Genomic DNA, 23,005 nt, shown 5'->3' with positions numbered 1-23,005 from the left:
TTAGGGGTGGAACGGTACACAGAAGTCACGGTTCGGTTCATACCTCGGTTCAGACATCACGGTTCGGTACGATTTCGGTACAATGGAGTGAAAAGCAAAGCAAAAATGCAGAAGGCATTTTTATAAATGTCTTAAACCTTGTATTTTTTCAAATAAGTTTTATTAATAAAGGCATAGAACCAGTTTATTTGTAGTGCACTGACAGTAGTTTTATATAATTAGTTTATTAATTAAATTATTAAAAAGACGAAAAGACCTTGAGATATGTTTGGTAATTGTACCTGAATGAATTTAAAATTAATTTGCTATTTCAGATCAAGATATTTGTTTTCCTTCATTTTAATTAACTAACTTTATTCTCATCTGAATTATAAATAATTGATTTCCGTATAAAATAATACTACCATAAAAACTTTTGTTAACAGTTGTAGGTTACAGTTTGACAAGAGTTTAGAGTGTGACAAAAGCACAATGTTGTGTTTTATTGCGAGTGTACACAAATATAAGTAAACAATTTGCAGTTTTAATGATGTCCTGTATGAAAAAAATGACGGACTATGTTTTTACGTTTCCACTGTTCGATCGCCCGTGCCTCTCACACACACACTGTTCATCGCGCGATTCGCGCCCGCGCCTCTCTCTCTCTCTCTCGCGCACGCGCGCACACACACACACACACTGTTCATCGCGCGATTCGCGCCCGCGCCTCTCTCTCGCACGCGCGCACACACACACACTGTTCGATCGCGCCTCTCTCTCTCTCGCACACACACACTGTTCATCGTCTCTCTCTCTCTCTCTCTCTCTCTCTCTCTCTCTCTCTCTCTCTCTCTCTCTCTCTCACACACACAGACACACACACACACACACACACACTCCTGCATTGCAATCTTGATCGCAGCCTGTTCATTGCTGCGTTAACAGTCACACCAAAAGCGAATAGAGCGAAATTTATCGCTATTTAAGAGGTTTTTTTTATTATTTGTACCGTGTATTCTGCGTGCAAATTCGTGCACCGAACCGTGACGCCCGTACCGTTTCGGTTCAATACGAATACATGTACCGTTCCACCCCTACTCCTAGTATAACAGTTACTTCCTGTTACTCCGGGACCCAAACAGATTCAGGATCCATGGTTTCTTCCACATATTGAGGCCGAGGTTTCACATCACTGTGTGAAATGAAGTGAAACTTAAAGCACCTTTTACATTTATCCAAATGGAGGTTGTCTGATCTCAACTGCACACCCACACAGACTCAGAATGACTGCAGATGGCTGCTGGAGTTTCCCCTTGATTCACCCATTTGGTAGTTTGACTTTGCTGTTTTAGCACGTCTTAGAAATAAGGAAATGCATGTTTTGAAATTGAGTTTTTGCTGTTGTTGTGTTGAATGACTCAGTCTTAAGAAGGGTCAGTATAATGAAGCTGATTTGACCAAATATATATTTTTAACCTATATACCCCAAATGAATCAGAAACGTATCAGATCACAAAATCACAGCTGATGTGTTGTGTTAAATTTAATAAATTTAAGTTAAAAAAAATGTATTGGGCATATGCCTAGAGGTCTATGTTTATATAGCAAGCGGTTAAGTTCTGGACTATGGCTCGGGTCGATCAGTGTTTGTAGGCCATAAAAAAGAGTAATAACGTCTTCTGTCAGGAGGAAAGTCCTTAGTTTGTAAAGTAGGCTAACCGTCTGTTCTCTTTTACCGCTGTTGTGATGTTCGTCCTGGCTTCTGTCAATGTTATCGCCATGCCGACCTTCCTCAGGTTTTGTCCCTCAGCTGTTGTTCTCTAACGACTCCCATTGGATGCTGTTTTTTTTCTGCCTAGAATTCATCCATGCACCTCTTGGGGCTTGTCTAAAACCCTGTGCTGAGATGCAGGACGGCTCTGTGAGGCCAAACACATTGCACTTGTGTTTGTTTATGTGTATTATTTTGACATTTGCATAGGGTCTATGAGGGCTTTTGTCATCCTGTGAATAACTGCTGCGTTTGGGCTATTCAGAGCTCTCCTTCTGTGTCCTTGGCGTAAAGCATTAGATTAATAAGTCACCATGACGGGTATAATCTCCTTCAAACATCTCATTCAAGAGATGCCCACTAGGGCTGCAACAAACGATTATTTTGATAATCGATTAATCTAACGATTAATAGAACGATTAATCGACTAATCGTCGATTATTCCGCAGACTAATCAGTAAGTTTGGAACGATTATTCAGCTTTTCCAATTAGTTAAAACATTGAGTTATACATATTCTAACTATAATATAAAAAAGAAAATCACTTCAGCTTTTGAAATAGTTGTTTTAATGAACTTTGAGCCAACTAAACAGGTCATTCTCTTTAAGTTTTCAGATTTCAGTCCAACTCAAATCACACACAAATGCTCTCTAAGCATTGTTTAATAGGCCCACTGCTTTTCTTAGAACTGAAACAGAAAAAGGGACATTTACTTCAGGACACAAAGAATGGTAAAATATTAATCTGCAAACAATTATTATAAGTACAAAATTACAATCTTTTTTTACATGACAATTGAGCTGACAGAGACGTTCTCATTCACCTTTTAATAGTATGATACAGTAACTGCCATGATATTCTTCCTATATCATAGGAAGGATATAACATCTCGTTTTGCAAGTCTTCATGATTATTGAACAAAATACAGGCAAGTGAAAAGACTATAATAATACCTAATATACTAATAGTGTTACAATAATAAAAACAGCCCTGACTCCTAAGCTCGATCAAGCATTATTCTATACAAAATAAGTCATCACATTACTGTAATTATATTACTATTGATAATATTATTACTATTATTAGTAGTATTGCATTCTCTAATAAAGAGAAATTTACCGCTGGTTAGTAAGCTCCAGCTGGAGAACACTCACTTCTCACCGGCTCCTCTTGTGCCGGGATGTTTCCTCTTGCACACATGCATGTTGTGCTCCCGTGAAAAGCAAGTTCCGCCTTGCATGTATTGCACACGACAGCATTCTTGATTTGAAGTTTTGTGAAACTTTCCCAAACCTAAACCTTGCTAGTTCGGATTCGTTTGCACTGTCATAATTCGCGCTGTGTTTTCTTCTACCGCAATAGCATTTGTAAGGGCTGCACTGCACTCTAGCGCTACAGCGCCGTAGCGGTCAAATCGCGGGATTGCAGGCCCTTACATTAGGTCACGTGAGATCAAACGACTACTCGACAACAAAGATATTTGTCGACAAATATTTATTGTCGACGTTGTCGACAACGTCGACTAATCGTTGCAGCCCTAATGCCCACACTTTGAAATTCATCCAGTGAGTGCAATGATTCAAGCTGCTATTGTGTTAGATATGGTTGACAAAATACAGAGAATTTGTCATGTTGATTTTAAACATTTAAATTTCAAATGTCCTTCTTACTTTTTTCTAAGCATGTTGCTTGGCTTATTCTGCACAATTAGTCTGCATTATGTCTAATGAATAAATGTTTGCATTTGTGTTGTGTGTCATCATGTAGCGCAGTAACTTGCTCCGCCTCTGGAACCATATTCCGTATCAAGTGACATCATCAAGGCCACATAAGTTTCAGGTGTGGAGTTGGCTCTTAATTCAGTCAATTCTCAATAAAATTAAGTCCAACCCATTTGTTTTGTTTTTGAAATCTTCTGGTTTTTCTTAGGGGGAAAAAAAGTTACATTTATGGATGTAAAATGACTTCTAAAAGGCATTTCATGTTGACTTTAAATGACTTCCCAAGTTCACAGACATGGTACCAAGATACCATAAGAGCTATACACTTTTGTACTTTTAATACGGTGCCTACAGTAGTGGGATGTCTTATCACAATGTCACAGAAGACACTGTATCTCTGTGAGCTCATTTCCGACAGTGATGCTGAGTCAAAATGCAAATTATGCCATTATTCCAGCTTGATGTCTAATTTCTTGGCAGTATAGATAGACAGAGTGGCCACAGAATTCACCATGTTAAACACACTTAATCACTGTATGGTGAATTCACTGTAAAACATGACTGGACTGACTTACTCCATTTATGAAATAGTAGCAGCAGCAGCGATTGTACAATAGACCAATTGTGTTACATTCTAATTAGAAAAACTCTTCGGCACTCAGTTTTATGTCGCTGATTTTTTTTAATCGCTATTTTACAGTAACTTTGAATGTGCCCCATCCATCATTAAGTTGAAACGGTAAAGTTTTATAATTGTTTATGCTTTCAGCTGCCTAAACAGTAGTATACTTCGTTTAACACATTTGGTCGTATTTAAAATGTGTTCTGCAAAATTAAGGCTATAAATTAAGTTCTGTGAGTCTACTCATTCTTCTATGTGATTTCAGTCTATGGAGCTTTGTGCATATTATGTGATAGTTGATATGAATGAGTGTCTGTCCATGTGACAGTGCTGTTTTGTGTTGTTTAGACCCAACACCACCCTCACGTCAGTTCAGCAGTTTTGCTATCACTGGGACAGAATGTGTTGACTGTTATAACACTGTTCGTTTTGTAGGAGGTTGATTTATAGTCTATCAATGACCTTCGTGTCATCTAGAATGGGGCAGTATGGCGGTATACAGTACATCATGCAATGGTAAAAATGTGTGAACTTGTAATACTTGACTTGTCCTTCCCACTGGTTTTGATCTTCAGACCTTCCTTTTGTTTTTAAAGGTACAATATGTAAGATTTTTGTAATAAAATATTCAAAGACCACTTGCACAGTGTGATATATTTCATGTAGTTGTGCACTTAGCCTACATTATTTGTAAATCCAGAGAAATTTCAGTTTTAAATAATGGCTCGTCCCTTGTCAGTCGCATATACGTAATATCCGCTCTATCCTCGCTTTCCGCTTGTAGAAACCATATAGGCTATATATATATACATAGATCCCTCATTAGTGGCCATTTCAATGGGCCGCTATACGTAAGCTGCTAATGAGGGATCTATGTATAGCCTACATATCTATGATACAATATCTCGCACGTCATCATGGTTCACGATTATTGATTGCGAGTACCGAAAATCCCAAAAAACGTAAACGTAGATCAACTAAGGAAAGCAGGCTTTTGGACAAACGGAGAAATAAAACAAGTATCAATATCAGCGTTGCGTTTTCGAGATGGAGAGAGCTTTGCGACAAACTTGGACTTGATCTGTCCACAGAGACTCCGCTCTCGCATGTGTTTTAATAGACGGGTAAGCAAATATATATTATTTATTGTACACAATGACATACAGTTATATTGCACTTTGTTTGTATTGCTTTTTATCAAGTCTATGGCAGGGATATTAAATACAGTAGCCTATGTGTTGCACAAAAATATTTAGCCATTACTTGCAAATGCTGTGGTTTCGTTCAAATGGACTTTTAGTACGATTGTTTCAAACGTGTAAAACTGCGCAGCAATAACCCAACAAATCATTTGACAAATAGTCACATATCAGTAACAGGCTAATCTAGCATCATGTGAATTCCACACATCTCTGCATGGTGAAAACGAAATCTCCCATTGTTCCACTCTCCTTCATAGCGTCAAGCTTCGTCTTTGTTATTGGTTTGAAAATGCGACCTCTGGCGGCGAAAAAATTACAGATTGTACCTTTAACTGTGGGTTTTCAACATCGAAATAAGTGCTAAGTTCAGTCCATCAGCACAGAATAAAGATGCATTTATCTGAGATTTGCTACTAGACGACCCAGGAGTAGTTGAGCTGAGCCCACCTGATGTCACCCGGCTGGCACCTGTCCGATCTCTTCACTGTAGTGGTGGAGCGTTCTGACCCGATATCTGATATATCAGGGACTGAAGAAGGTAGGCCGTGTGTGAATGAATATTTAACCGTTCACAGAACACAGCTACGTAATGCGGTGGCCAGACTGTTCACGTTTCATTTTGAACTGGCTTGTCTATGAAAGTTTGCATGTTTTCATACTTCTCGTCTCGTGTTTGCTTTTGTTTCACACACAGTGATGAACAAGCCCACGCAGCGGCGGCTTTAGTAATTCACACCACAGTTCTGTGGAGACTTCACACTTCAATCACGATTCCACCTTTTCTGTTTTTTTCCCTCCTCAATTCTTCATCTTTCAATACAAAAATAATAAACAATCACTTTGATACAAGTTTTGCTTAGTATATTATTATGTGTTGTTTTATTGTTTATTGTATGTTTTCCACCTCATTAAGCAGGACTTTAAAGAGAGACTTTCAGGAAAATGAGTGTCACGGCGTCTGACTTTTAGACACCATTATCCTTATTCAGTCCTTGGAAACACAGACGCTGTGAACTTCTATCATCTAGGCTATCTTTACATGAACTAAAGTACAGTTGTTTCTAGGTTTCCAGGCCAGTGGTTACGTCAGTGCAGTTTTTAAACGCTAGGCTAGTTGAGAAGCTCTATAATGAGAAGCTTTAAAGTTATCGAAGTGGTTATTAGTGTTTTGTCACTCAGTAATTTTGCTTTAGTAATCTGCTTGTAGTCCTTTATGTAAGGCTCTTCATTTGAATCTGTTGGAGTGAAACCGGATTAAACGCCCATCTAAGACTTTTTGCTCAAACACCGATTACACATAGTCTGGGACCTAATTATTACACATTTACGGTGACTCAAAGGAGCAATCATTTTAAGTGTAAGCGACTCTGTGTTAGTGCTTTTAAACTGGGCTGAACGTCAAATAAACAGGCCATCCAACATCTTCAAGATGTTCATGACACAACAAAACATTTTTTTCCCCAGACTAACATTGACCGTGGCCACATAGGCTTTGGGTGACTGGCTTTTCCACACCCTGACCTGTTTGTGCCATTAGCTCGCCGATTCAAAACAGCAGAAGGAAATGATAACAAATCAACCTTGGCGCGCTGAGGGCCGTGCAGAGAACATTGCTCTTTGCGGGAACACTCTTAAACATTAACTGAAAAATCAATCAGCACGGAAACAGAAGGTCATGGCTATGCAGAGCTCCTGGTCACTATTGCGGATTCAGATCCTCGAGGTTGCTAAATGTTCAAGTTTAGCATCAGAGAACGCTCTAACACTATTGATTTCAGTGTGGATGGCGGGTCAGCAGTAACAAGATGAAAAACTTGGCCTGTCTGCGATCTCCAAATGCAAATGTAGCAACTTTCCCCTATTGGTAGTCGCATTCATTTAAATTGTTATGGAGCTGCATTTTCACTCATGAGATTTTTTGTGTGCGTCTTTAGTAAAAGAGCAATGACGAGAGCATTTACCCTCCACTTGATGGATGGTAATTCATGGATAGATGAATGAATGGATGAATAATAAATGATTAGCTTCCCGTGTAAGACAAATGACCAGCAATAGTTTTGGATTGCCAAAGGCTACGGTGTTAAATTACACAAATTTTGACTTTATTCATTACCCATCTATTCTACAGAAGCAGCATGTGAATAAGATGAAATCAAACAAAATATATTGATATGTTTGACTTGTTTTGGTAATCGGAGAAATCAGCTTTTTCTAGTATGCAATCAACCTTACACTGTGTACTAATGCCTCAGTGAACAGATATACTTTTAGCATGTAAAATGGTTGATTTTATTTATTTTATTTATTTGACAAAATATATTTTTAAATATATTATATATTTTAAAGTGTTTTAAATCTAACATCATAGCATAGTTATAATAATAATAATAATAATAATAGTTAAAATAATTGTAATAATAGCAACTTTATATTAATAATATAATATTAACATCATTTATTTTCTATTAATAATTTTACATTATATAAATAATTTTTAATATCAATCTTGAAGTCAATGTGACCTTCCATTGAAGATCAGTAACTTCCAGTCTGTTTTTTGCTGTTGTAATCATTGAAAAACACTTTATCCAGAATGTGATCACATTTGCACCGTGTACTTTAATCGGTGAACTGTCATTATTGAACTTATTAATGTGTAGAAGTGTCCACACACACACACACACACACACACACACACACACACACACACACACACACACACACACACACACACACACACAGCTCAGTGGTGGGTGGTATTGGTAACAGCATGACCTCTCACCGATCTGCTTGCTTGTGAAGCTGTAATTACAGTCAAGAGAAAGAGTCATTAAACCATAAAAGAAAACTGCAGTGTGGTTTTCTTTGCCTCCCCTCATTCACTTCTTTCATATTACTGATTTTATTCCCTCATTTCTCCCTGTTCCTCTCCCTCTCTCTCTCTTTTCTGCAGGTTTGCTAAGAACCTCTCCCCAGATAAGATTAATCTGAGCACTCTGAAAGGGGAGGGCCAGCTTACCAACCTGGAGCTGGATGAGGAGGTTTTGCAGAACATGTTGGATCTGCCCACCTGGCTCGCCATTAATAAAGTCTTCTGCAATAAGGCCGCCATCCGGGTATGAGACGCCGTGGCTTCTTGATAACATCATCACTATGAGTCCCTCTGACACTAGAATCATAGGATCTGCTGATTGAGCTCAGCCCTCTAGATTTACACTCAAATTTGCATAATGTCCATCCTATGTTGTGCACAATATGTACCATATCGTTTATCAAACAGTTAGTAGAGATTTTTAATTTATTTTTTAATCGTTTTGGACAATATTGTTTTTTTTGTGTGTCCTCTTTTCCCCTATTTTTACATTTTAGATTATCTTGTTGTCATGTAAACCTCACTTAAAGGAGCTGTATGTAAGAAATTTATTTGAATTAATCATAAAATGGCCCTGATATGTCACTAGACATTGAGAAATCATGTTCATTTCAAATACTTATATCACTGACAACAGTAGTCCGGCCAGGATATTGTCATTTAAAAAGTGAAGTTGCAGCCCTCAACTGATGTTGATGTTGTCATGTTTTGTTTTGGTCTGATGCTCCTCCCTCCACCTATCGACCATTCACGAAGTCAGTAGTGTTGCGGCATCCGGGTTGCCAGCTCTGCTCTAGTTACCACAGCTGCAGCTACACACGTGTCGGATAAAAAAATGCAGCCGATCTGGCAACCTCGAGTCAGGGGGGAGGGGGAGGGGATACACCGCTCTACAGTAATTTGAAAGTGATTGCAGTACCGGTTTTGGCCACAATCTTACATACAGCTCCTTTAAAGTTAATCTTTAAAAGGTAATAATTTAATAACACTTAATAATCTTTATTAAAAATGTAATCTTTAACAAAAAATTTATAAAATTATAAAGGTGTCTAAATCTAGATATTGTTGTAGTGTTTAAAATAGTAATTTTGTCAGTTTAATTTTAATTGTTAATTAATTTTATAATATTTACTATAATAATAATATTAATAGTAATGCTAAAATAATATTATTAATATTGATTATAATAGTGAAGATTATAATAAAGATTACATGAACATTTGTTATATTGTACATTATAATATTGTCTAATTAAATTCACGACACGTGTAGTGTTTAAAATGGTTTATATTGCTTTTTAGCATTTTATTTTTAATTTATTTGAACAAAATATATTTACAAATATTTAAAATTTGACACATGCTATCAATTTAACAACTTTGATATTATTTTTATAATGATAATAATAATAATTTATGAATAGAATTATAGTACTATTATTATCATTGTTAGCATTAATAATAATAATAATAACTAGTGTTATTATTACGGTAATATTATTAATAATAAAAAATAATTTAACCTTATTTTAATCCTTTTATAATCATTTTTAATATTAATTATGGTTTTCATACTAAGATAATGATATTTCCTATTCCCTACCCCTAAACATGACCTTCAAACAAACCTTTAGTGATTATTAGATTTGAAGCACAACATGATTTATGAATGTTTAAAATAGTGAGGACCACTTCACTTCTCCTAAGTTGGTTTCACTATAATTCTGAGGATATTTTCCATAAGTCTTCAGTCTTGGTTATACTTGTGTGGGCTAAATTAAGGAAATACAATAAAACCAATCCCTTAAAAGTGTATGTGTTTGTCTAGAGGCCTGCACTGCAGCAATATTATTAATACACAGCATCATAGATATGAGTGCACACATCATATATCAGTGCTGCAAACAGTGCCTTTAATTACAAAGGACAGTGTTGTATAAATTGTAAATATGTTTTTCCTGTGTGTGCACGACCTAGATCCCATGGACCAAGCTGAAGACTCATCCAATCTCTCTGGTAATGACATTGTTTTATTTTTTTTCTTCTATTTATAAAAGTGTATATATGTATAGCCTATATTATTTTTTTATAGTCGCATTTTTAGAGTTTAGTTTTGTTCTAATCTGCTCTGATTAAAGGCAGTTACATTTTCTGCAGCTTAATTATTGAGTATGTATATCATTTCTTTCAGTCTTTGGATAAAGTTGTCATGGAGATGAGCACCTGTGACGAGCCTCGCCCTCCCAACGGTCCATCACCCATTGCCACAGCCTCAGGTCAAAGGTTGGTTTCAGTTAATCGGCTCTATCAGCCTTGATTTGTATCCCTCCTCTTCTGCTTTCCTGTTTTCATGGTTCCCTCTGTTATGAAAAACCTGGATGTATATAAATTGAAAAGCCATAGAAAATATTATTTATTTTTGTTTGTTTGTTTTCTTGGCTAGATATTATTTTTTGGTCAGTGCTTGTTGTAATATAAAACTTGCTTGCAATATTATGATATTACATGTTTATTTGTGGGGGTTTATTTTGTATTCTTATTCTCTTTTTTGTCAGTGAATATGGTTTTGCGGAGAAAGTGGTGGAGGGCATCTCACTCTCTGTGAACTCCATAGTGATCCGCATCAGCGCCAAAGCCTTTAATGCCTCCTTCGAGCTCTCGCAGCTCCAGGTCCTCAGCGTCAACACCAGCTGGGCCACTGGTGACCTGCGATACACACGCATCCTGGACCCCACACGTGGAGAGGTGACAACATACATCTCTCTGGTGTTGTGGAGACCATAAGACCATAAGACTCTGGTGTTGGAGACCATAAGACATGTGTTTCTATGCTAACACTATGATGCATTCTAGATCCTAACGTTTAAGGAAGTGAGCTGGCAGATGATCAGGATTGAAGCAGATGCCATCCAGAACACCGAACATGAGGTCCTCAGAGCCCCCATACGCCTCATCACCAACCAATCAAAGATCAGAGTCACTTTAAAGAGGAGGGTGAGGATACACACACACACATTAGTTACACAACCCTCAAACAGTAACATACGGTTAAATGTACAAAATTAGATCCAAACTGTCAACTTTTGGATCACTGTGTACTAGCGTGTGTATTTCTGAGAGTGTGTGTGTAGCAGTCATTCTTTTATGGGTCAGTTCTGAGGTCTGGGGGCAGCCGGGATCCATTTCTCTGTTGGTAGTCTAAATATTGGCAGCTGATTAGAGGGTTTTATTATGGTAGCATTCAGCTACACACACAAACAAAATTCTGTGCATTAGTGTGCTCAAATTTTTACGATTAAATGAAATACAGCGGTGGTTGTGAGCACATAGATAATGTGGGGTTTTAAATCCTTTATAAACCTGGATTTAAAAAAGAAAAGAAAAACATTATGAAGTAATATACAAAAGACATATTTAAGATTCTGCACTATTTGTAAAAAATATTTTTTAAATAAAAATAACAAAATAAAACGTAATAAAACTGAACTAAACAATATATATATATATATATATATATATTATATATATAAATTGAAATGAAAGAACATTTTTCACACAACCTTTTAGATCGGTAAGATTTTTAAAATGTTTTTAAAAGAAGTCTCTTCTGTCTCCTCTGCTCACCAAGGCTGTATTTATTTGATCCAAAATACAGTAAAAACTGTAATATTGTGAAACATTTTTACAATTTAAAATAACCATACTTGCTAAATAAAAGTATTAATTTCTTTAATTTCTTTCCTAATTAAATAAATAAATAAATTCTTACTGACCCTAAACTTTTGAACGGTAGTGTATAATGTTACAAAAGCTTTCTTTTTTTTTTTTTTCTTTTTTTTTAAATCTGTTTATTGAACTTTTACAATAATACCAGGATACAGATACAGGAGAATAGTGAAAAAATATTGTCCACCCACTAAATAAAAATATTTATGTCAAGCATAATGTCTCAAGTATAGAATATATGTTGGATCGTTAAAGTTTAGACATTTTAACCAGATATCAAGTGTATGCACATCATCAACAAACAAAACCTTACATATAAGTATCCACACATATACTCCTAAACAGGTTTTAGCCTCAATCATAATGACATTTTAATGCTTAGGTTGACACACTCTAGAAGAAGTACTAACATATTTAGAAAAAAAATTAATGAATGGATCCCGGATCTCAGAAAATTGACCAGTGTCGCTGTCGCCCTTTATCGTATACCTAATTTTTTCCAAATGAATGAAGCTCATAACATCTCTCAGCCAGTCATCGAAAGATGGAGGGAAATTTTGTTTCCATAGCAGAAGAATGCGCCGTCTAGCTAAAAATGTTGAGAAGGCAAAAGCCTTTGCAGCATTTCCAGACAAGCCAGTGACATTTGGAGAAAGTCCAAAAAGTGCAACCAAAGGGCAAGGCTCAATCTGTCTCTTTGTCACTAAAGAAAAACAATTAAAGATTGATAGCCAAAAAGAAGTTAAAGATGGACATAACCAAAACATATGTAATAAATCAGCAGGGGCCTGATGGCAACGATCACAGAGTGGATCAACACCAGGCTTGATTTTGGCCCAACTAAAGCTTTCTAATTCAGATAAATGTTGTTCTTTTGAACTTTCTATTTTTCAAAGAATCCTGAAAAATCCTGGAAAATTATCAGAAAATTTTCTTGAGTAGCAAATAAGCATTTTAGAATGATTTCTAATGGATTGTGTGGCACTGAAGAGAAGACTGGAATAATGATGCTGAAAATTCAGCTTTGCATCACAGGAAGAAATTACATTTTATAATATATTCAAATTGATAACGGTTATTTTAAATTAAAAAAATATTTCACAATAGTACCGGTATGTTTTTTGCTGTATTTTGGTTAAAATAAATGCATCAGGTGAGCAGAAGTGTCTTCTTTTTTTTTTTTTACATTTAAAAAATCATACCGATCTAAAACTTTGAACAGTAGTGTATATATTTCCGATGAAGAAATTAAGTATTTAAATTAGCACGTTATGTATGTCATGGCTGTATGTCCATTTCTTTTTCCAGATGAAAGACTGTAATGTTGTTGCATCAAAGCTGATTCTGATCCTGGATGACCTGCTGTGGGTGCTGACGGACTCTCAGCTCAAGGCCATGGTGCAGTATGCTAAGTCTCTCAGTGAAGCCATGGAGAAATCAGCTGCACAGAGGAAGACCATGCCCCCCGACACCACACAGGTGCACTTCCTCATCCCTTTCCAAATCAACCACACCAGCTGTTTCAGACTACCTCTTTTTTATGTTTGCATCTATTATCCGAGTAATATTTTGGTGCCTCTTACTGGTTAAAACTTTTAATCCTAGATTTTGCAGTGGGTGATGCGTCAAGTGTTGTAAATGTCTTTGTTTGAATGTCTTTAGTGTGTTATCTGAGCTTAAGATACAGTATATTTCAACTCAGTTGGTGTTTTTAGGTAACACCGCCACCCCCCTCAGCCCAGCAGGTGCGCACACAGCAGGCTTCAGCCACAGCAGATCAGAGCGCTTCCATGGAACGGCTCTTCAACTCTTATGATGTTCGTGAAACCTCACACCATCTCCAAATCACACACTTGGACCTGCATATTTGTGACGACACCAATACCAAGGACAGAGGTACCACATGCCCACACACAATACTGTTAACACCAAAGTGTGTGAGTTTGGTGGTGTTCAGCTGAAATGTGTCTTTTTTTTCTCTCCTCTGCAGGAATTAATAAGAGATTAGATGGTGGCGCAATGCAGGTGTCCTTCAGTTCTATAACTGTAGACTATTATCCCTTCCACAAAGCTGGTAAAAATAGATTCTTCCTTTAATAACCTGTTAAACAGGAAGATGTTCAGATTATTAAAGAAAATGCCTTTCTTTCTTTCTTTCTTTCAGGTGAGGGCTGTTTGCATTGGATGCATTACAGCGAGGCCACAAAGTCTCGTGAGACCTGGGTCCGTTCTCTCCTGGAGGAGTTTAAGTCTAATGTGGATATGCTCAAAAACGTAGTCAGTGGCCAGTCCCAGAGCTCTCCTCAGCATGGTGAGAACGTCCTGCACATTTACACACACTTACTGTGACTGAAAAACAAAAAATGGATTAGTTTCATGCAACCTATCCTGTGTCTGGATCATATTTGACTCAAAAGTCAAAAGAAAGTATTTTCAAACCATAAATATTTTTTGCATTTTAAAGAGGAGGGTAAGGATACACACAAACACTTTCGTTACACACCTGTACAGTAACATATGGTTAAATGTAGAGAATTAGATGTTCAGAAAATATTTTCGGACCATAAATATTTTTTGCCTTGTGACATTATTTTCATGACAATTTAACACATTTTCCCATATTACTGTAATCCAAAAAATAAAATTTTTGTTGTTTTTATACATCATAGTATTATTGATTTAGCAGTACATTTGTATTACATTGTATTACATTTATAGTATTTACATTAGTGGATTATTTTTTTTTTTTTTTACAGCTATACATTTAAAAATACTGTTTTATGGTAATGAGAATCGCTGCTGGGAATAATAATGACTATTACAATGCATAAAAAGTTCTCTACACATTATTGGTAATGAGAATTTGGGTGCTAAATGTGTATTTGCCATGAAAATAATAAAACATTTGCTAACTGTATTTAATTTATACATTTTATTTATTTGTTGTTTTTTGGGGGGAATTTTGGTTAAATGTGATCTGGACACTGGTTACTTATGAGCTGTTCTTCATTGATGCATAAATCTGGATATGCCCATCCAAACACTATTATAAAGCAATAATTTGTGACACTTTAAGGGCTCTTCTCAAAGACTGTAGGGCACTTTCAGATGATACAGACAACACAGTTATGGGCTGCAGTGATGTTCAAAGTTTTCCATGTGGCCTCTTAGAGTGTAGCAGAGTCTTTGTATAAGGGCCTTTAGCTAAAGTGTACAGTTTTTAGCTCAGTAGCGCAGTACGGCTGATGTTTATGAGCATATGGTGATCATGGCTTTAATGAAGTCCTTCAAGTGTTTTGCAGTGGTCATTAAGTGTGTCCTGAAAGCAGCTAACACCTGTCCTAGTTTTAGGAGTTTTTTTTTTTTTTGCGTAATGGGTTCTGTGTCCCCAGTCCGTCAGTCGATTGTCTTAGAGGCGCAGGGTGAAGGGATAATGGTTAGGGAGCTGGATTCAGGCGCAGATGGCTTGTGGCCGCTCTCCCCCACGGCCAGCTGCTGCTGGTGTCTGGAGACAGGTACCTCTCTGGTGTGCGTTTGAGGTGCCACACAAACACATGGCTGTGGTTTGTGCAGATGATCCACTGTGATTGTGACTTTTGAGTTTGTGTGTCTCCCACAGGAAAGATCTCCACCAGCTCCAGCACTTCCTTCTCGCCTCCATCTGCACCGAGAACCCAACTCATGTCCAGCTCAATTGTGCTACGGATAGCAGATTTCAGCATCTATCAGGTTTGTGTTGATAAACACATGCATACAACACAATTTTCTGCAATCTACATACTCATTCATAAAAAAAACAAGATCACATAGATGCAAAAATATCATAAAAGTGGGGCATATGAGTTGCATGCTATAGTCCAAGTCAGAAAACAGAAACTTATTCACTGATAATCTTCCCATCTGCAATAACTGTTTAACGCCATTTCTTCTCAACTCAATTCAAATTCAAATATGGTGTGCTGCCATGTGGGAATCAATGATGTCATCATTGACATCAAACCAGATGCAACACGGCTTGAATGCTTAAAATGTGAGACCTTTTAAAAGTAGTTTTTTCTGTTGTGTTGAAGGTGTCTACAGCAGACCAGCCACGCTCCAGTCCTCAAAGCATGATATCCTGCAATAAGAAAACCCTCTATCTCCCTCAAGAGATGCCGGCCATCCATGCCGAATTCACAGAGTACTACTTCCCGGATGGCAAAGACTATCCCAGTAAGACCGAAGTGACCACATCCATCATTAACACTGACAAGACCAGAATATTCACTTAATATCAGTTCGACTCAAGCATTCTCTGAATTGACATGAATAAACTCTCTCCCTCCAGTCCCTTGTCCCAACCTGTACGTGCAGTTGAACGCGCTACAGCTGGTGCTCGACTCGCGCAGTCTGATTTGGCTCAATCTGTTTGCACTGGACCTTCGTCAGAGCTTAGAACAATTCATGGAGCTGTACAAACTCAATGACTCGCAGAAACCTGACGAACATGTAGATATCAGAGTGGACGGGCTCATGCTGAAGGTAGAAATTAATTTACGTTTGCATACTTCCAGTGAAATGTAGTTATCAGAAAATGACAGGTTGGTGAGTTTGATCAGCGCTTCTACAGGCCCTAATTTGAGGAGCCATGCTGTACATGGCTTGTACCATCTTTTTTGCATTTTAATATATAACTCTGTGTTTTAATGTTTGTAGCTGGTGATTCCTGCAGACCAGGAGAAGGCTCAGCCTGGCCAGCCTCGCTCTGTGTCAGTGCAGACCTCTGAGATGGTAGCCACTAACACACGGCACTCTTCCGGATGCACACGATCCAGTCTGGAAGCCCTTTTGCTGGCCTTCCAGGAGCAACCCTTCTTCACCTCCCTCTCTTCCTCCTTTCCTCATGCCCAAAACTCCTCCTCTGTGCTCCATCCGGTCTTCCAGCGGCATGCTCATGAGCAGGATACACGTGTTCATGATGTGTACCGGGGCCTCGCTCCACCATCTCTCTCCACCAAGGCCCTCAAAACACCAGCAGCCACTGACTTGTGGGCTCTGCACTTCTCTCAGTTCTGGGTGGACTATGAGGGCTCACGCAGTGGGCGAGGTCGTCCGACACCTTGCGTGGACTCTTTCCCTCTGACACTTTGGGTATGCCACCCTTCCCGATATGCACAGCACAACGAGAGGCTCAGAGCAGGTGTAGGGTCGGGTCTGTTGCCTCGCAGTGAGTCAGCAGAGATTGCCAATCGTCTGCAGAGGAAGAAACTTCTTAAGGAGTACTACACCACTGATGCGTGTCCAAGCAACACGCCAAGCAATGGTCTCCACAAACCACAATCTCTAGATGGCCTATTCAGTGACTCCTCTTCGTCTCTTTCCCTTGATTCCTCGTCCTCGTCCAGTGAAGTAGACGTGCAGGTGCTAGTGCACGTTCAGAAGCACCTGAGTGCTCAGGTGAGCCATGGGCAGTATATGTTCCTGCTCAGACTGCAACATGCTGTGAAATCTCTGCAGCGCACTTTACAGCAAGATCTGGAGCAGTACGGCTCCAAGCTCCAGGGTCCCACACAACCCTTCAGCGCTTGCGTGGGCGTGCTCATGAAAAGTGCAGAAGTTGCACTACTCTTAAAGCCTATTCCCCAACCGGATTTAAGCACCAGCCCCCTGGACTCTGATGTCTCCCCCTCAGAAAGCAGGACGACTCTTGAAGCCGGGATTGAGGTGGGCGAGGGACACGAGATACCCTCGGCTGAAGGAGAGTGTAGTCCAAACGTAGATCAGCTCCTTTTTGCTGGTACGCATGGCCTCAACGTATCTCCTCTCCTTCCTTCCTCATCCCCATCTCCTGCTCTGAGAAAGGCGTCTATGGATGAGAGGAGTAGCGTGGCATCTGGAGGGAGGGAGAAGGAATTGAGAGAAGGATCTCCTGATGTAGAGGGCAGCAGAACTGAAATCAAAGGGCAACAGAGTGAAACCTCTCATGGTGGAACTGCGGTAATAGATCCCATCTCCGACACTTCTTCCAGGGAGTGGAACGACAAGAGTCAGGGAGGCAGGCTGCCTCAGTCCATATCCAGGTATTGCATTGTTTGTATATTTAGAACACAACTACCCTTTCTTTCCTGCTTGGTTTTTGAAAATTGATAATGGAAGTAGAACTGCATAAAAAACTACTGTCAGGATTTACTAAAGACACATGGACAGGCGTGGACTGAGTTGTTTTTGCAGCTGACATTATTCCATATGCATTTGTTGGAGTTTCCCTTTCAGACGTGGGAGGAGAGTATTTAAATGAATCATGCAAGGTGATTTACTAAGGTTTGCGCTTGTCAATTTACTGGTATTTGTGCCATTATTTAACGCTCCCAAAAAAAGCATGTCTTAAACCAGACGCTAGTTTGCGCTGCTCTTGGTAGATCGCGTTGGTCATTATGGAAATGATCCGGCTGCGTCTGTATTCTTTAATTTGCACGTCGTCAGTAGATTACGTTTTTTTGGTTTTGTGCTCACATGCTAATTTGCCCTGTTTGGTAAATCTGGCCCTTAGATTTTTACTATAAAGGTCCAGTGGTGGACAGTAATGAAGTATTTTACTTCGTTTCTGTACTTAAGTACATTTTTCAAGTATCTGTACTTTATCAGAGTATTTTTATTTTGGGGAAACTTTTACTTCACTACATTCCAAAGCATAATATCATACTTTTTACTCCACTACATTTCATAAAAACATGGTGTTTTTCGTTATGTTGAACTGAAGAAATCATTACGCACTCTGAGACGCGGTGTCCAATTCGTGAACAAGCTGATTCTTTTAAAAGAATCGTTAAATCGTTTTAAAACACAAATCGAACTGATTGATTAATTCATTCATGAATTGGACTGATCCGATTGCATCTGTTCTCGAGTCAACAACTCAAATGATTCAAATGATCTGGTCAGAGCGAGTTATAAAATTAAACGTTTTCTTATTTGGAGATCAATACATATTAAGTGTCTGCATAATATTCTATAATATCCTATTGACTAGTGCTGGCTACTTCACAATTCAAAATAATTCATAATGATGTCAGACTGAGCTGTAACCTATTTAATCTGTGTCTAGTGCATTATACCTCAATTCCACCCCTGTACTTTTACTCAAGTACTTGATATGTGTGCTTCGTCCACCACTGGATTTTCCAGGTGTGTTTGATCAGGGTTGGAACTAAACTCAGCAGGAAAGTGGACCCCGAGGTGCAGAGTTTCCCACCCCTGATCCAACCTTTACCTTCACAGACTCGCAAATACTTGCAGACTTGTGGCCTTCATATTTGATCAAGTGGGACAGGGCCCATACTGTACAATATATGTAGGGTGCCCCGCTTTGTGCCTGAAGTTCGTTTTAAAGGTGTATGAAGTTAAGATTAGAGGTATGTTTAATATCATCAGCCTTTGAGACACACCTTTTCAGTATTCGGCATAGAATTGAGTCTGGTCTTCATTACGGTATTGTGAGTTTGCAGAAATAATTGCAGAAATAATATATATGAATGTTATACGAGTATGTGTGTGTATTTGGGAGTAAAACCCAATACACAACTGCTTCCTTGCTCTGAATGTGATCTCTGGATGTGTGTGTGTGTTTGTTTAATCTCTCTTCTGAAGGAAAGGCAGTTTATCAGTGGTCTCTGACCTCTTAACCTCCACGCACAGCAGGTCTACCTCCTTATATTCCATGTCCAACATGTAAGACACCCTCTGTAGGACTCTGTGCCCATCGGTGTGCGTGTGAATGTTTGTGGACAAAACCGTGGTATTGTGATTGTGGTCATTTCACACTAGCTTGTCCCTTGTAGTGTTGTGCGTAAAACCGTGGACGTGTTCAGAGTTTGCCGACTGGTGTTTTGATTTTGCCCAAAAATGTTTTGTACATGCTATCAATATATTTTTTTTATTTTTATCATTCTTGGTGTTCTTTATATTAGCACTGACATGTGCTCATTGTATTCACCTTTTCCCTTTTTTTTTGTTTTTTTTTGCATGTACTCTGCAGTGGTCGTTTGATGCAGGGCAAGTCACAGTCGAGTTTCGCCGTGTCCTTTAAGAACATGAAGAAAAGTCCTTCGCTGCAGTCTCTGGATGATCTCTCCATAGACAGCTACTCACTGGAGGACTGTGATAGCTACAGCCTGCTGGAGAGAGGTACATGCACTCCAGAACACCATGTTTTACTGATGTGTATTCTCTTATACCAGAGTTGTATTACGTTAGCGACCACAAGGGGGCTGTATTGTAACTTCTATAGGTTTGGGATATTATTGTTCCATTGATAGAGCAATATTGACTGCGTTTCTTCATAACCACAAATTCATTCAGATTTAGCGCAAGCTAAACATCAGGTCCAATCATGATGGGAAAATGACTATTTATTTTTATATGCAGGTACACTCTCCCGCTCTAATCAAATAATATGCATATGTGTGTTTTGTTATAGATGATGTATCGATCTCTGGCTTTAAGGACGCTCTAAATGAACAGAATTCCACAGATGGGGCTAATGTGAGTCTCGCTCAGGAGGCAGATGAGGCCCAGTCACCTGACGCCATCAGCGCTGCCTCACAGAGCATAGACGAACCCACAAAAGACCTTGTAATTTCCTCTCTCCTTTCATTCCTCTTTTCCCAAGTTAACTTTTTTGTTATTCTGAATGAAAATAATGAGATTGTAAGTACATTATCTATGCATCTGCAGTGTTAGTAATGTGTAGCCATGTATATAATACCTCAATTGCATGCGTTTGCAGGTGTCGGTACTGATTTTGAAGGTTCACTCGGTCTGCTGTTCTCTGGATCTGAAGGGTGATGACACAGCAGTAGCTCTGGAGGTGGGGCGGATCCGACCCAATCAGCTCGGCAACGTCAGTTTGCGGCAGTATCTTAGCAACCGCAGCCTGGGTAAGACCGTTTGACACCTGTGTGCACGTGTGTCAATGTTACACCTGATAAACCCTTGCTGTTTGCGTTTTTTCAGGTTTAGTGTCTTCAGCATCAGCCACTCAGAGTGGTGAAGGTACTTTAAGTGTGTATCTTCATGTGTTTACATAGTGTGTGTTTGTGCGCACGACACGTTTGTGAGTGTAGATGCTGTCGGTGAGTTTGCACGAGTTGTGTGTGTGTTGTGTGATCACTCTCCCAGCACTTTTTGTGTTTGGTTTGAACACGTACACTACAGTTTGGGGTCAGGTAAAAAAAATTGTATCTCTTTGACAGAAGTCTATAACCACCAAGGCTGCATTTACTTGATTTAATTTTTTTTAACAATTTAATTTAAAACAACTTTTTACTATTTTAATGTATTTTAAAATGTAATTTATTCCTGATGCCAAGCTGAATTTTCAGCATTATCTATCCAGTCTTCAGTGTCACATGATCCTTCAGAAATCAGTCTAATTTGCTGATTTGCTGTTCAAGAAACATTTATTATTATTATTATTTATTATTATTATCAATGTTGAAAACAGTTGTGCTGCTTAATATTTGTGTAGAATACGTGATGCTTTTTTCATTCTTTGATGAATAGAAAGTTCAAAAGGACAGTATTTTTTATCTAAAAATAGAAATCTTTTTTAACTTTATAAATATCTTTACTTTCACTTTTGATCAATTTAATGCATCCTTGCTGAATAAAACTATTCATTTCTTAAACAAAAACAAAAAAACTGACCTGACCCCAAATTTTTGACTGGTAGTGTACCTATTGTACATATCGTCATAAACGAGTAATTGGTAGATTAGTCAAACTAATTGCAAAAAATGTATATTTGTCAATTGAGAAAGATGCTAATAAGTGTCTGTCATAGAAACTTTCATAGTCCTCACAAAAATGACCCTTAATGATTATTTATAATAATGTAAACAATATCAGTATTAACATTTGATTTAGTATGCAGTAATTCTCTTTACTCTATTGTTGTGAGTCCTGGAATTTTCTTATAGTGGCGGTGCTAAATAAGCTTCTTTAATATTAATATCTAATATTTAGCTTTAGTGCTTCTAGTAGCAGTGGTTTAAAGAGACTCAGCACATTTACATGACAATGAAAAGCTTTATGTGTGCGCTTGAGCATGAGGCATGGGCTATATTCTGCCACCCAGTATATATTTAAGTAATTAAATTAATATAAACGTGCGATTAGTCGACTAATGGCTTAAATGAACGACTACTAGTCGACTAAAAAAAATCTTAAGTCGGAGGCAGCCCTAGTTTTTAGTTGAAAACGGTGTAGTGTAAACAGTGGTCAGTGGACAAGTACTCTTCATTTAAATGAGAGCCCTTTTTTCAGCAGTATAGTAAGTTTGTGTGATGTGTGAATTGTAATGGAGCATTTTTCTCACCCAGTGGTCCCAGCTCTTCTCTTTCATCCTCTCTCGCTCTCATCCTTAGCTGCTCTGGTTTTGTGCTGTCGTTTCTCTGCTGTCACAGACCACTGGGTTCTGCAGTACCAGAATGGCTGCTTCAGGAGACTTTGTACACACATAAACACACACATACTCACTCTCGTCTTATCTAGGCTGCTTCAGAGCACTGCCTCTTTCCTCTCCAAGCATTAATCTGTAGGCTTTTCCATGCTCAGTTTCTCTTGACTGTTTCTGCTAGCCTCTGTTTTTCAGTCCGTTTCCCTGTATCTTTCTCTCACCTGCTCCCATGTTCTCTATTTTCAGTTATTCTCACTCATTCACTTTCCTCTTGCAGAATTCTTGCTGTTCTTCGGTATCTGCACTTGGGAGGGAAAGTGCTGCGGTTTGCTTGTTTTATTCACAACTGTTGAAAGATTAATTAAAATGTTCAGCTAGGAATGAAAGGAATCATCACTTCTATCTCTTGTAATGATGGTCTTTCCAACTCCACTATTTCCAGAGGACATTGAAGAGATGAACGTTTGATATCACAAACATGATGACGTGCAATTCTCTTTTTGTTCTAGAGCAAAAAATGTCAAACTTATTCACTTGCACAAAAGCCCCCCCTCCCTCCATTTAAGAATACTTAAATTAAATCTTACCTGCACACAATAAACAATGATGGTTAGCATAAATTATAGATATAATTAGAATTTTTTCATTATGAATAAGTCAAATCATATTTGTTATTT

The 23,005-nt window shown here is 38.3% G+C and overlaps 1 protein-coding gene across 4 annotated transcripts in view; it reads left to right on the top strand.

Moving 5' to 3' along the window:
* Positions 1-23,005, top strand: part of bltp3b (bridge-like lipid transfer protein family member 3B) — a 32,649-nt gene that overhangs the window by 3,696 nt on the left and 5,948 nt on the right. Inside the window, exons 2-19 of one of the 4 annotated variants that reach the window (XM_056237237.1) lie at positions 8,250-8,412; positions 10,145-10,183; positions 10,359-10,450; positions 10,723-10,912; positions 11,021-11,161; positions 13,202-13,372; positions 13,609-13,789; positions 13,884-13,967; positions 14,058-14,204; positions 15,513-15,622; positions 15,964-16,105; positions 16,221-16,414; positions 16,589-17,952; positions 19,520-19,570; positions 19,908-20,056; positions 20,349-20,503; positions 20,658-20,808; positions 20,885-20,923. In XM_056237237.1, coding sequence (XP_056093212.1) covers positions 8,250-8,412; positions 10,145-10,183; positions 10,359-10,450; positions 10,723-10,912; positions 11,021-11,161; positions 13,202-13,372; positions 13,609-13,789; positions 13,884-13,967; positions 14,058-14,204; positions 15,513-15,622; positions 15,964-16,105; positions 16,221-16,414; positions 16,589-17,952; positions 19,520-19,570; positions 19,908-20,056; positions 20,349-20,503; positions 20,658-20,808; positions 20,885-20,923 — 3,563 coding nt within the window. Of the gene's footprint in view, positions 1-8,249; positions 8,413-10,144; positions 10,184-10,358; positions 10,451-10,722; positions 10,913-11,020; positions 11,162-13,201; positions 13,373-13,608; positions 13,790-13,883; positions 13,968-14,057; positions 14,205-15,512; positions 15,623-15,963; positions 16,106-16,220; positions 16,415-16,588; positions 17,953-19,519; positions 19,601-19,907; positions 20,057-20,348; positions 20,504-20,657; positions 20,809-20,884; positions 20,924-23,005 lie in introns of all 4 variants that reach the window. The other 3 variants (XM_056237236.1, XM_056237239.1, XM_056237238.1) reach the window with 3 other exon arrangements.

The sequence above is a fragment of the Rhinichthys klamathensis genome, unplaced genomic scaffold, assembly GCF_029890125.1.
Source record: "Rhinichthys klamathensis goyatoka isolate OS25496 unplaced genomic scaffold, OSU_Roscu_1.1 h1tg000485l_1, whole genome shotgun sequence".
Taxonomy (NCBI): domain Eukaryota; kingdom Metazoa; phylum Chordata; class Actinopteri; order Cypriniformes; family Leuciscidae; genus Rhinichthys; species Rhinichthys klamathensis.
Note: the sequence above shows the minus strand (reverse complement) of the source record. Positions and strands in the feature narration are given on the sequence as shown.